The sequence below is a fragment of the Babylonia areolata genome, chromosome 8 (genome assembly GCF_041734735.1).
Source record: "Babylonia areolata isolate BAREFJ2019XMU chromosome 8, ASM4173473v1, whole genome shotgun sequence".
Lineage (NCBI taxonomy): Eukaryota > Metazoa > Mollusca > Gastropoda > Neogastropoda > Buccinidae > Babylonia > Babylonia areolata.
The window spans coordinates 15,345,365-15,357,353 of NC_134883.1; the positions used below are offsets into that span (position 1 = coordinate 15,345,365).

At 38.9% G+C, this 11,989-nt stretch overlaps 1 protein-coding gene across 2 annotated transcripts in view; it reads right to left on the minus strand.

Moving 5' to 3' along the window:
- Positions 1-11,989, minus strand: part of LOC143284567 (DDB1- and CUL4-associated factor 1-like) — a 62,282-nt gene extending 50,293 nt beyond the window's left edge. For both annotated transcript variants that reach the window (XM_076591358.1, XM_076591357.1), the window contains exons 1-9: positions 11,593-11,989; positions 8,821-8,897; positions 7,605-7,678; positions 7,013-7,135; positions 5,947-6,084; positions 4,317-4,935; positions 2,083-2,228; positions 1,357-1,458; positions 374-532 (exon numbers count right to left, since the gene is read on the minus strand). In XM_076591358.1, the coding sequence (XP_076447473.1) occupies positions 374-532; positions 1,357-1,458; positions 2,083-2,228; positions 4,317-4,935; positions 5,947-6,084; positions 7,013-7,135; positions 7,605-7,678; positions 8,821-8,897; positions 11,593-11,696 (1,542 nt within the window). In that variant the 5' untranslated portion in view covers positions 11,697-11,989. The remainder of the gene's footprint in view (positions 1-373; positions 533-1,356; positions 1,459-2,082; positions 2,229-4,316; positions 4,936-5,946; positions 6,085-7,012; positions 7,136-7,604; positions 7,679-8,820; positions 8,898-11,592) is intronic.

The window sequence follows — 11,989 nt, forward strand, 5'->3', positions numbered from 1 at the left end:
AGACTGACAAGAAACAGGGATTTAAATGGCTGCAATTACGGATTATGAATTATAGATGCTGGCTCTGTTTTCTTACACTGAATGTAATTCACATTTTCTGTACCATCCAATTTCATACTTACAATTAAAAATGTATTAATTCAGAATAAGACACATTCTCTCAAAAATGTAATTATTCAGAATAAGACACATTCTCTTTTTTTTCTTTTTTTTAAATCCTGAAGTGTTGTCTGCAAATTCCCTTCACAAAAGTCAGCTCACCCATGACAGAAGGTTAATATGTTCTCCATTTTGTTTTTCCTGCTGAAGTGTTACAAGCAAATTTCCTTATTTTGCCCGCCCTCCCCCCCCCCCCAAAAAAAAGTCAGCTAACCCGTTCCATGGCATCTTCGAAGTAGGAAAGGTAATAGAGACAAAGGGCCACGCCTGTAGCAGCAATGGACGGACGGTTCACACGCAACAGTCGCTGCACTCCCTCCCTCTGCAGGAACTCTATGGTGAACTTCTTGTGGCAGATCAGAGTGGAAAGGTACTGCAACAGGATTTTGTGAAGCCTGAATGTTCAAAGGTTCTCCATGAAATTTATCATCTCCATACGTGAAACCTATTTCTTTATTATACTGGCATAATTCTCATGGTCAACAAACATTCATGGACGAAACTGAGACTTTCGGTTTCAGTCTGAGATTGCTGCACTACCTCCACCAATTTATACAAAACTTTAAAATTTGCCACCTTCTAAACCTTCCTTCAGTCTGATTTCAGACTTTAGTCTGGAGAATCTCATGACTGACATTTCTGGATCCTGAGATGGCCACTGGTTCCCGATTCCTCCATATTCAGATAAGAGAAATGGTTGACAATAACATGTATAGTTTGTGAGCTTTTCTCCTTCAAACATTCATTCTCCTAAACAGGCAACCCAACAAGGTACAATTATCAGTTGCAAAGAGTGTCTTCCTGACTAACATGAAAGAATACGGCTTATAATTCCACAAGTTTTTACCAAACAATGTTTAATCCATTGTTCCTCCATACCAACACCTCCACTGTGGCAGGAAATCATGAGGCTCAATGTTTAAGAGTACCATTTCACTCTCTCAATTCCAGTCATAACAGCTTCACCCAAACGTAAGACAAAGAGATAGTTCTTTTATTTTCTTCATTTCTATCCTATGCATGTTGTTTATCTATTGCAAGAGAAGTAACTCACTTAGTATCTTTTCCATCACTGATAAGATGGCTGTGGAATATGCTCAAAGTGGATTTAAACACCTTGAGCTTTTATCAACTTTTCCCAGATTACTGCACATTGTAAAACAGCATATAAATCAATTTGAATCTATACATACTTACCCTGAGTGCTTCAAAGGCCAGCCGCACGTCTGTGTTCTTACTCAGATCGATGTAAAAGAAGATCTGGTCCATAGCATTGCCTTCAAAGGCACTTGTCAGCAACTGCACATTTAAATACTGATGCAATTACTGTACAAATATGCCACTGAAATCTAGTTCCATGACAGCATGGGTTCATTTCTTCAAAGGATAGAATGTCAATTATCAAAATTAAATACAAATCATTTTCCCTAACAATGGCTTACATTTGAAAGCAAACTATGGTCCAAAAGATTAAATGCTGTCATGCATTAAACATTTAATGCAGTGATGCTTCAGCAATATTTTGATTCATGCATCTTTTAAGTGTAACTACATCAGTGTATTCTTTGCTCTTCAATTCTTTAGTCTGTTCCACACACATGTGCACGTACATACACACACAAACACACAAACACTCTCTGTCCCTCTCACAGAAATACACACACACACCGTACCTTCTGACGATGATGATCACGTATGGCACAATATCAATACTCTGTCTCTCATACACATACACACACACACAAACTTGCTCTCTCTCACTCTCTTTCACATCACACACACACACTCTCTCTCTCTCTCATACAAATACACAAAATCTCTATCTCTCTCTCCCACCCTACCCCACCCCTCTCTTTCTCTCTCACACAAACAAACTCACACTCACTCTCTCACACACACCCACACCACACCCCAAAAATGTACCTCCTGGTAATCGCCCATGGTGATGAGGTACTGGATAATGAGGCGGGCCTTCATGGTGACGCTGAGGGGGTGTTTCAAGGAGTAGGAGCCAATCACAAAGGGCTCCATTTCCGCCCAGCTGCTGTTGCTGGCATCTGGGTCAAACACTGCAAGCACAACACTCTCTGTTCCAACAGCACTTATAACTTAATGCCAATGTTTCTTATGAAAAACATAAACTGTACATCGTCTAAAGGCTTTATATTTAAGAGTACATAGAATGCACCGTAATATCAGATTTTCTACAGAAACATGAATGCGATTTTGATGCAGAGCATATTTTGATACTTTTTTTTTTTTTTTTTACCTATTTCAAAGATCCTATGAATTCTGCTGTCTTTGTTAGAAAAACAAAGAAAAAAGAAACTTTCATTATCAGCGACCTGTATGCTCAACGCCTCAGGCGCCAATTGGCCACTTGTACACTAGAGCTACCAACCTTGCTCATTCTTCTTTTCGTGAAACCACACAAGTTCGAAATGTTCACCACATGTTTCCGGAATGTCTATCCTACGTTTGAGTTGCAAGTTGACAAACGTTGTCGAAAATTTCCGAATTCATTTAGCAGATTTCTCCAGTCAAAGCATGTCCAGCACTTCAGGAAAGAATTTTTAAAGAAATGAAAGAGTGTTTACAACACCATGGAGGCACTGCAAATGAATTTAGATGGTAATCTGCCTGCTTGAGTGTCAATTGCTGACAGTGACAGTGGAGAAGAATTCACCAGACTGGTCGAGAATGAGTGTGTGGTGGTGGTGTTTTCCCTAATAGAATTGCTGGTGAGTGAGTGAGTGAGTGTGTGTGTGTGTGTGTGTGTGTGTGTGTGTGTGTGTGTTCTCTCATCTCTGCACATTGGTGAGTGCATGTTTTAATAGTGCGTTATGTCTATCTTTCCAGTTGTATTTCCCAGTCCGTGTGTTCATTTTTCACTTGAAATGGTGTATTTTAAGATCTATAACAACTAAGGATATGTAAAAACTACTCAAAAGTACATACGCTTTCATTTTCACCAACTGATTTAAAAAAATCAGTCAATGTGTTCATACAAGTAAACATGCGTATCATAATTTGCATTCATTGCCCTTTAAGTTTAACTCTCTCTGGACGAAGGAATGCGTGACCATTCCTACATAAAATGTATTCGGTTTCAGACGACGGAATGGAATAGCATTTTCAAGAAATAAAAATCCATCACGCGCTGTACGCATGATTTTGTGATTAGCCAAGCAGAGTGCGCTATTCTGGGTCAATCCACAATTGAATGGTATGATTGGCCAACCTGCCATGTGTGGCCCGTCTCACACACACGCTGACAAAGTCACTGACCGGTCGTCTGCTCGTGTGCCAGCCTGTTAGCAAAGCGGGCTCTTCTCAAAATGTTGTGGAGCGAACAAGGCAGCAACGGCAACGTTTTAGTGTTGCCGAAGTACTTGAAATGCTACAAACTGAAGGGTCGGACATTGAAGAGGTGGATGATGACGAAGAAGAAAGTGAATTTAATGCAGAAAGCGAGCATGGGTATGGTGATTCGGGGTGAAAAATTGACATTATTTCCTACAAATGGCAAAACTGTAAAAATAAGATGAGAAATTTGATTTTTTTTTTTTTTTAATAATGTAATAGCTCAACACGTAATAAACCAGTTCTGAAAGTTTCATTTTCTTACTCTGTATTTTGTGTTTTTTGTAATTTTTTTCCAAACCCTTACAAATGGGCCGTCTATGGGGAAAAGCAAGGGAGAAAACTTGTCGTCCCGAGTGAGTTAAAATGAGCTATGAATGAAGAAGATTGAAGGAGTTGAAGCGAAGACATGGCAGGCTAAAGTGGGTTGGTGGTGACACAGTTTTCCCTCTCCTGCACAGCTGGTTTAGACTGAAGTGTACTGGTGTACTGCTGCTCAGAAGGTTTGTACAGTGAGCTAGCTCTGCAACTCTGGCGATGAAAGGGTTAATAAAATAATATATAATTTCATTATAATTTATATATACAATTTCATATCAATGACCAAAAAAATCCTACTGTGTGTTGTGAAATACAAAAAATAATTAAACCAAACTAATGCAATATTCTGAGACTCAAGAAAATGGGAAGACTTTTCATTTGTCAATGGAATGCAGCTCAGATGCTGTAACTAGGATTATAACAGTTAGTGTTGATCAAAACCAAAAAAAAAAAAAAACCAAAAAAAATCTGACCTCCCCCATAGCTGTCGTTCCTGATGCGAGATCTCTTGGGAGCGCTGTAGTCCACACTGTGGCCAGGGGACAGGGAGCGCTTCAGACTGGTGCGGTATGGGTAGTCCTCCATGTATCTCCCTGGTGACATGCTGCGGCTCTTCCCCGGCACCTGGCAGCTCTCTGCGTCAGCGGCATGGGAACACCGCAACGCCTGTGACGGCGTTCTTGGTGACATCGCCTGAGAGGACAGGGCGCTGGCTGCCTGTGATGGAATGCTACTCTGTGCCGGTGAACCTGGGACGGTGGCAGTGACTGCTGCTGCACTGGAGGCGGTGTCTGACTTGGTGGGAGTTTTGCACAGTGCTTTGATGCCGTCGCTGTCTGTGGAAGAAGCCGCTGCTGTGCAACTGTCACCACCTGCAGCTCTTGTGGCGATCGGTGTGTCAGTGTAGGTGCTGGTGGTGGTGGGTGTGGAGGTTGATGCGGGGCTGGTTGGCATGCCAGCTACTGCACTGTTGTTCAGTCCGATGTCTGCAAAATGTCTGACACTGCTCTCTGCCACAATGGACTTCCTCTTCGTCATCTCCTCCTCCTGCATCTCCCTCAAATCCTGCAGGCGCTTCAGCATGACAGGGACCTGAGGCATCAGACAAGGGCTCACATGGTAAATATCATACCTTCCTCAACCAGTCGCACTGCAGACTAATCATGTCGAAATGCAAACTCACACCGTGTCCACACAGACTGTCATGAAACCAGCACCAGACCAAAGTCACACCATGCTGGCAGAGAAATGTTTCTATGGACTCCAGGGTTTTTTGACAAATACACCTCTCAAAGCATACATAAGGTGGCAGATTTCTGTGTCAAAGTCTGTTCAACGCTGAAAGCACAATTTGTTTAAAGTTCTACTGTCCCAGCTGTTTCTGCCTTTGTTTCTTCATCATCTTGCAGACACTGAGACAGTCACTTGTAATACCTTCCCATATTTTATTAGACTTAGAGATTGTTTCTTCTTTCACAATTGTGAAGGAAATGTTTCCCCTTATGCAAGTAGGTGCAGGGCTAGTCTTAGCATTACAGCAGTCTAATATATTTTGAAAACAGTACAACTGCTATTAATCTATCACATTTTATTTTTGTGTGTTGAGCTGAAATTTTGGGGTGTTTTACTTTTAAAACCCATTGCTACATAAATCATCAATATGTTAACAATGTTGAGAACTGACAGCAAAAGGTGATTTCTCAGTCATATCTCTTTTTTTTCTCTCTCTCTTCTTTTTTTTTCTTTTTTGTCAAAAGGATAAGGACAAGACAGACAGTGATGCATGACCAGAACACAGAACTGTTCTACTTCCACGCACCATGGATAAAAACTCACAAATAAACATGGGAAATTTCCTTATAAGTTTCTGCTTCCCCCTATGTGGCCACAACAGAATCCGTACCATTAAAAACATACAACATTCAACCTACTCTTCACTCATTGATCACACAACAGGTAAAACTACTAGCAGAGAAGCAAAACACAATTCCAACAGAAAACTTAGCTTGACCAGTCACATTCCTGTTAACACCCCCCCAAAAAAAACAACAACAACAACAACCACCAACCAATAATATTGCTGTTAAACATAAGTTCACCAACCAGCTGCATGTTAGCATCCTTGTGGCTGTGTGCTACATCCTGAATGTCCATAGCACCTCCCAGCAGGCCTGTGGCGTAAGAGCGGAGTGGCTCTTCAGCCTCCCGGGCCCATGACAACAGACGCAGCACCAAACCATCCTGAAGCATAGAACAGTTTCCATGATCACTCTCCTTGGGCAAAACACCATGACAAGGAGACTGAGACCATCATTCAGAGTAGGACCATGATTCAGAGAAAATGAATGAGGGAATGAGGGAAAGAAAGGAAATGACAAGAAAAAGACAGAGAAAGAAAGGAAGAGACAAAGATGAAAAATGAAAATAGCTGTTCGCTTTTTCTTTTTTTGGACACACTGGGATTCATGAAATCATACAAATGACATCAATTATTTCTTCTCACTAATCTCTTCTCAGTTCTTCTCACTTTTCTCTATGTAATGCTAGCCTTGTCAAAAATTCATACGGCTAGTGTTCTAAGTTGTCCATTCTACCAATTAAGACTCCATTATACCCTTGAACCAGTCTTCTTTCCCATTATCTGTAACAAGACAAGCTTCTTCCCAAACCTATTACATTGCATTACTGCATTATAATTTTCATCATCACTGATCTGAATCAGTGTGTCACTGATGATGCTATGCAGTGACACAGTGTTGAATATGTTGTTGCTGTTTTTAATTAGAATCATTCTGTTTAAACTGCCCACATTATTTGCTTGTCTAGGTCCCACAACATTAGTATCATTCTTTTTGAAACTGTTCAAATGAAGTATATCAAAAATACAATATATAATACATTATACTATAGACAAATCAGTATCAGATCTCTTTCTTATTTCATACATGCAATATTACAAAAACATAATGAACCATCTCGTGTTAAATTGCAAGCATTTTAATAACATTACTCAGTGCATTTTGTGATTAACTAAACAACCCATGCAGAAAGAAACAAATTTTAAAGCGTTACACTTAAGTTAAACACTTCAACCAGCTAACAAGAAATGAGTTAAGAAACTACTATTCTTAAAGAAATGAAACACTTAACAAAGGGTATACAAACTGACCGTTTCCTGAAAGACAGCTGAAGTCTCCAGTCCTGGCTGAAGAACCAACAACAGGCGGCATGTGGCTGTATGCAGAGCTGAACCATCTGCAGTGCGACCACTCATTGTGTACTCATTCACCAGCTGGACACACGTAGCAATAAAAACTCTTTAAAACTATGAATATGAAATAAATAAACAGCTAATATACTTTAACACCTAACCATTGTTGCTGTGCACTTTCCATCTTCTTTTTTTTTTACGCCAGTACATGTAGGGTATAATTAGCAAACCCAGAAACATGAAGCACACTGACTGCAAAAAACTGAATTTGCGTTACAAGTATACTCAGCAATTACTTTCCTCGTTATGCATTCACTTTAAAAAAAAAAAAAAAATGCATGGACTTGTAAATGATGTATCATACACACCAAAGACACAGACACACACAAACACACACATCACACACTCAGTGACAGACAGACAGACAGACAGACACGCACGCACGCACGCACGCACACACACACACACACAAACACACAGAGGACAAAAAACAAAAACAAACATACATCTCTCTCTCTCTCTCTCTCACATCTTTGTTTTCTCGGTTTACCTTTGTCATCAGATCTTCACTTTTGAAAAGGCTTCTCATCAGTTGACCTAGGTTACACTGAGGGCTGGCACGACCTGTAAAATAATTCCAATAAAAAATGTTACTGAAATTTGTCATTCTCTGGCATGATGAAGAGAGGCCCCCAATGGACAGGGATGGGGAGTGAGGAGATAGGGAGGAAAGAAAGAAAGGCACAATTTAAAAAAAACTAAAATTATATTATTTTAAATATCATAATAATGTCATTAATGATAATAATAACAATGATAACAACAACAACAATAATAATAATAATAATAAAGTGCAGAGGATGCCCAAGTTTCAAGACTAAATAACTTAAAAAGACTATATCATGCTCAAACTTCTTTTAAACATTATACTCTTTCGGATGAGATGATATTATGATTTAACTAATGTCCTGTGTGCAGCATGCACTTAGCTCACTTAAATGTACCCATGGCAACAGAAACTGAGAAAGGGCTGACCTTGGCAAAATTATGTAGAAAAAAACCTGCACTGATACTGTGATAGCAAAACAAATACATCTGCAGATGCATACAGTAAAAAAAAAGAAAAGAGAGTGGCATTGTACAATGGTGATGAGCTCTCCCCATAGAGAGAAGCCCATATTCAGTCTTCTCACAGAGAATTCTGCTATGACAAAAGGGAATTTTATGTTTACTATACAAACATTACAAGACAATCTCAACACCACCAATGGCCATGCCCCAGCTCATTCTGTCACAGTCTCGATGCCAGCAAACCACAGGGAGAGCAGGCAGCAAGGCTGCAACCATCACCAAAAATCTTAAGCTGCTGCGGACTGGCTCTGGTGATGCTCTTTGACCAGTGCTTGTTCTGATTCAACATTCCGCAAAACAGCACTCCCTGCTGATAACAGTCATTTACTAAACTTAGTCACCAGTCACAGAGACAGACTTAGTGACCCTCCCCACTGGTATGGAGACTGTCATTCTCCTGTCCTATGAATCTGCCAGTTAGGCCATTTGTCACTGACTTATTAATTTAAACCATAGAGAACAATTCTAACTGAAACTCAAGTTGTCATGGGCATTGAAAAAAAGACAAAAAGACACACAGAAAACAACAACAAACCTACATGTATATAAAAAAAAAAAAAAGTGCACTGAATCCATGAAACATAATGATTACAAGCAGCATTTAAACTGCTCTCTATTTTTTTACAATTCCTTACTTGGATGTCGGTCATCCATAGGATCTGGATCGCTTTTGTAGTATGCCTCCGTTTCTTTTTCAAAGACTTCACTGATTCTGAAACACACAAAGAGTAAAATCAAAATAGTACTTAGTACACAGTTTTCATAAACAACTCAACTTCTTCACCTTTTCATATTGATATATAAAGGTTGTAACTCAAGTATGTTTAATTTTAAAAGACTGTCTTATCCCTGAACAGACAACTCACTGACTGCTGGCATCCTCTTTAAAAAGTGTAACTGGTCAGCTCAAGGGTGTAAAAAGCAACAAGGTCAGAGTGAGGCTTTCCACACTCAGCCGTTCACAGTATGTATGAAACATGCCATCCTGTGAGTATGACCATACTGACCAATACCTAATTTATATATGACCATTACAACCAAAACTGCCAGTATCTCAAAATTCCCAGTATCATCATGCATGCAACCTCAAGGCAGTTTCAGCCAATGTTTTAGCATTTGATTGACAAGGGGTCTGAATGACGTAATTATTTTCTGCACCTGTGCTGGTCAGGAAATCATTTGCTTCTTCTTTTCTGTCCAATATATTTGGCCATGCCTTAAAGAGTTTCTCCATCTACCCAAAGAAAACATAAAAGAATTCTGAGGATCAGTGATCTTTGACTAGATTTTCTGGAACCATGGCTAGGTCATAGATCATGCATTGCAATGTTGTGAACATTCAAGTTCAACAATTTCATTTTCAAGCAAGAAACTGCTATGAACAAAACAGTGACAATGAATGCCAGTGTTGGTAAACCAAAAACAAAGCCTTCGAGTGCGTTGTTAAAGTCTTCAGCCAGGACAAAAACGCTGATTTCTCTATACATATGATGGAAATGACAGAATCAGTCAGTTCTACTTCTACTAACTTTTCTCCAGGCTAGTTTTCAACGCAGTGAAAGGCAGAAAGAGTATAACAAATGGCAAGAAAACACTGTGACTGAGAGTCTTCATTTTCAAGACTTCAATTTTTTATTTATATCCAGTGAACTTTTTTTGAAGTACAACTACAAGGTTGTTTTTAACTGTTGCATACTGAAATTGACTATTGAGTGATAATATTCTGTTTATTTTTATCATAAATAATAATAATACTAATATAATAATAGATAGCAACCTCCCCATGCAATGGGCTCTAAATCTAAGCGCTGTATATAAAACAAAACACATAAAATAGTGCATAATATTATTAATATACCTCTGCACATGAAAAAACAACACACATATATAGTATATATATACATATACATACATACATATATACATACATATATATATATACAATATATGTCTGTATTGTACACCAACACAATAAGTAAATTGCAGGTATAGACAATGACTGAATGAGTGAATCACACACAGTCAGTGATTTATCTGGTACAAACAGGAGCATGGGGATCAAGCGTGTTGCATAGAGCGTGATTGTAATTATCCAGAGGACTGGATTTGGGACAGTTATTTTTCAAGAAAGAAGCTAGTTTAGTGACATCATCACAGAAAGAGCCTGTGTCAATCTCCTCCTTCAACTTTTGAGATTTTTGTAATGTTTTTGATGCGAAGGCTTCTGAATTGAAAGACTAAATAAATGGCTTTGTGATCTGGTAAGACCAAGTTCGTGACAGAAACAGACAGGAGGAGATTATCATTTTCTCTTACCAAAAGTAAATTAAGACTGTGTCCATGTTTGTAAGTGGGTTCATCAATGATTCGGATCATATGTGACTGATGACTTCAGACAACAAGGGAAAATGTGTTGACTGATTAGTCTGACAAATGTCAGTTTTTGTTTAGATGGGTCAGGGACATTTGTCCTATTGTTGTTCCTGTTGGATGCACACCTCTCCACACACACACACAAAGAGAATGATACTGACAGACAGATACACAAACAAGAACAGGTGATTACAATGTCCAACTCTGCTTCATTGTGTTTACTTTTAACATCTGATTCAACAAACATTTTGTGGGATCTATCTAAAAAGTCTGGGATCACCTAATGGCTATCCATGGCAAAAATTACCTTATTTATATTATCAAATTTATATATCAGTGACTGGAGATATGACGTTTATGGCCTCATCTTGGTTTTTTTATATTGACAGTCAACACACCACAGATTCTAAGTTAACTCACATAATATTCTGATAATCTATATTTCTTTGTGTCCACTGTTATTTAAACTGTTTTAAATCTAGTACCTTGATGCTATTTTTGTATGACTATCCACAAATTATCTCCCTTCCTTCTCACTGTTTGACAATTTCACATAGATCTGTGTTATTCCTGCAATGCTCTGTTTACACTGACATTATATAATACTTTATAAAAAAAAAAAAGAAGAAGTGTATAGTATCAGTGTGCTATGCTGACACAGACTGTGACACAGGCACAACCAGAGATCTTGGAAGGGATGTACAGTGATATATGGCTGTTTTCTGTTCAGTTTTACTTTAAGCCAGATTGTATGTGTGCAGAAGTGTTGAACTTTGGACGGATGATACTGTGTTGGCTGTTTGCAGACTGGGTATTAACTGTTCTTCAAAAGCAGCCATCTTTAGGAATAACATTCACATTATCCGCATCTAATCTACTATAAAATCATATAACATAAAGTACTTTTTTGTATACAATTTCAATTATGAGAAGTACAGCTTAGTGTTCGAGAAAACTTGCTCAAGAAGTTCTCGAAGTTCTCGAAATATCGAAATTACTTTCGTTATCAAGTTTCTGTTTGGGAAGTTCCTCACCTGTTCAGAACTGAAGCAATATCATCCTCTCTAAGTGTTCCTTGTAATTGTTTCCATTCGTCAATTAAAGCATTGAACTGTCCATGAGAGTCGACCCCCGCCATCGTGATACTTGATGCCGCGATCTGCGTTGGTCAGCACAAATCCTTCACAGTTGTCTGCGAACTTGCAGACGAGTTTCGTCACAAGTCGCAAGACAGTGATCACTGATAACTGTTTACCACGTGCTCAAAGAGTCTTCACTTGAACGGACCACCCAGCCAATTGTGGCAAAGCATTTATGTATAAAACACAAGGCGGCGACTTGTTATAACCAAAACAGACGGTTTCACGTACACGATACACGTTCACTTAAAGAAAAAACGTAACATCACAAACAGCTGTGCGCCGCCATCTT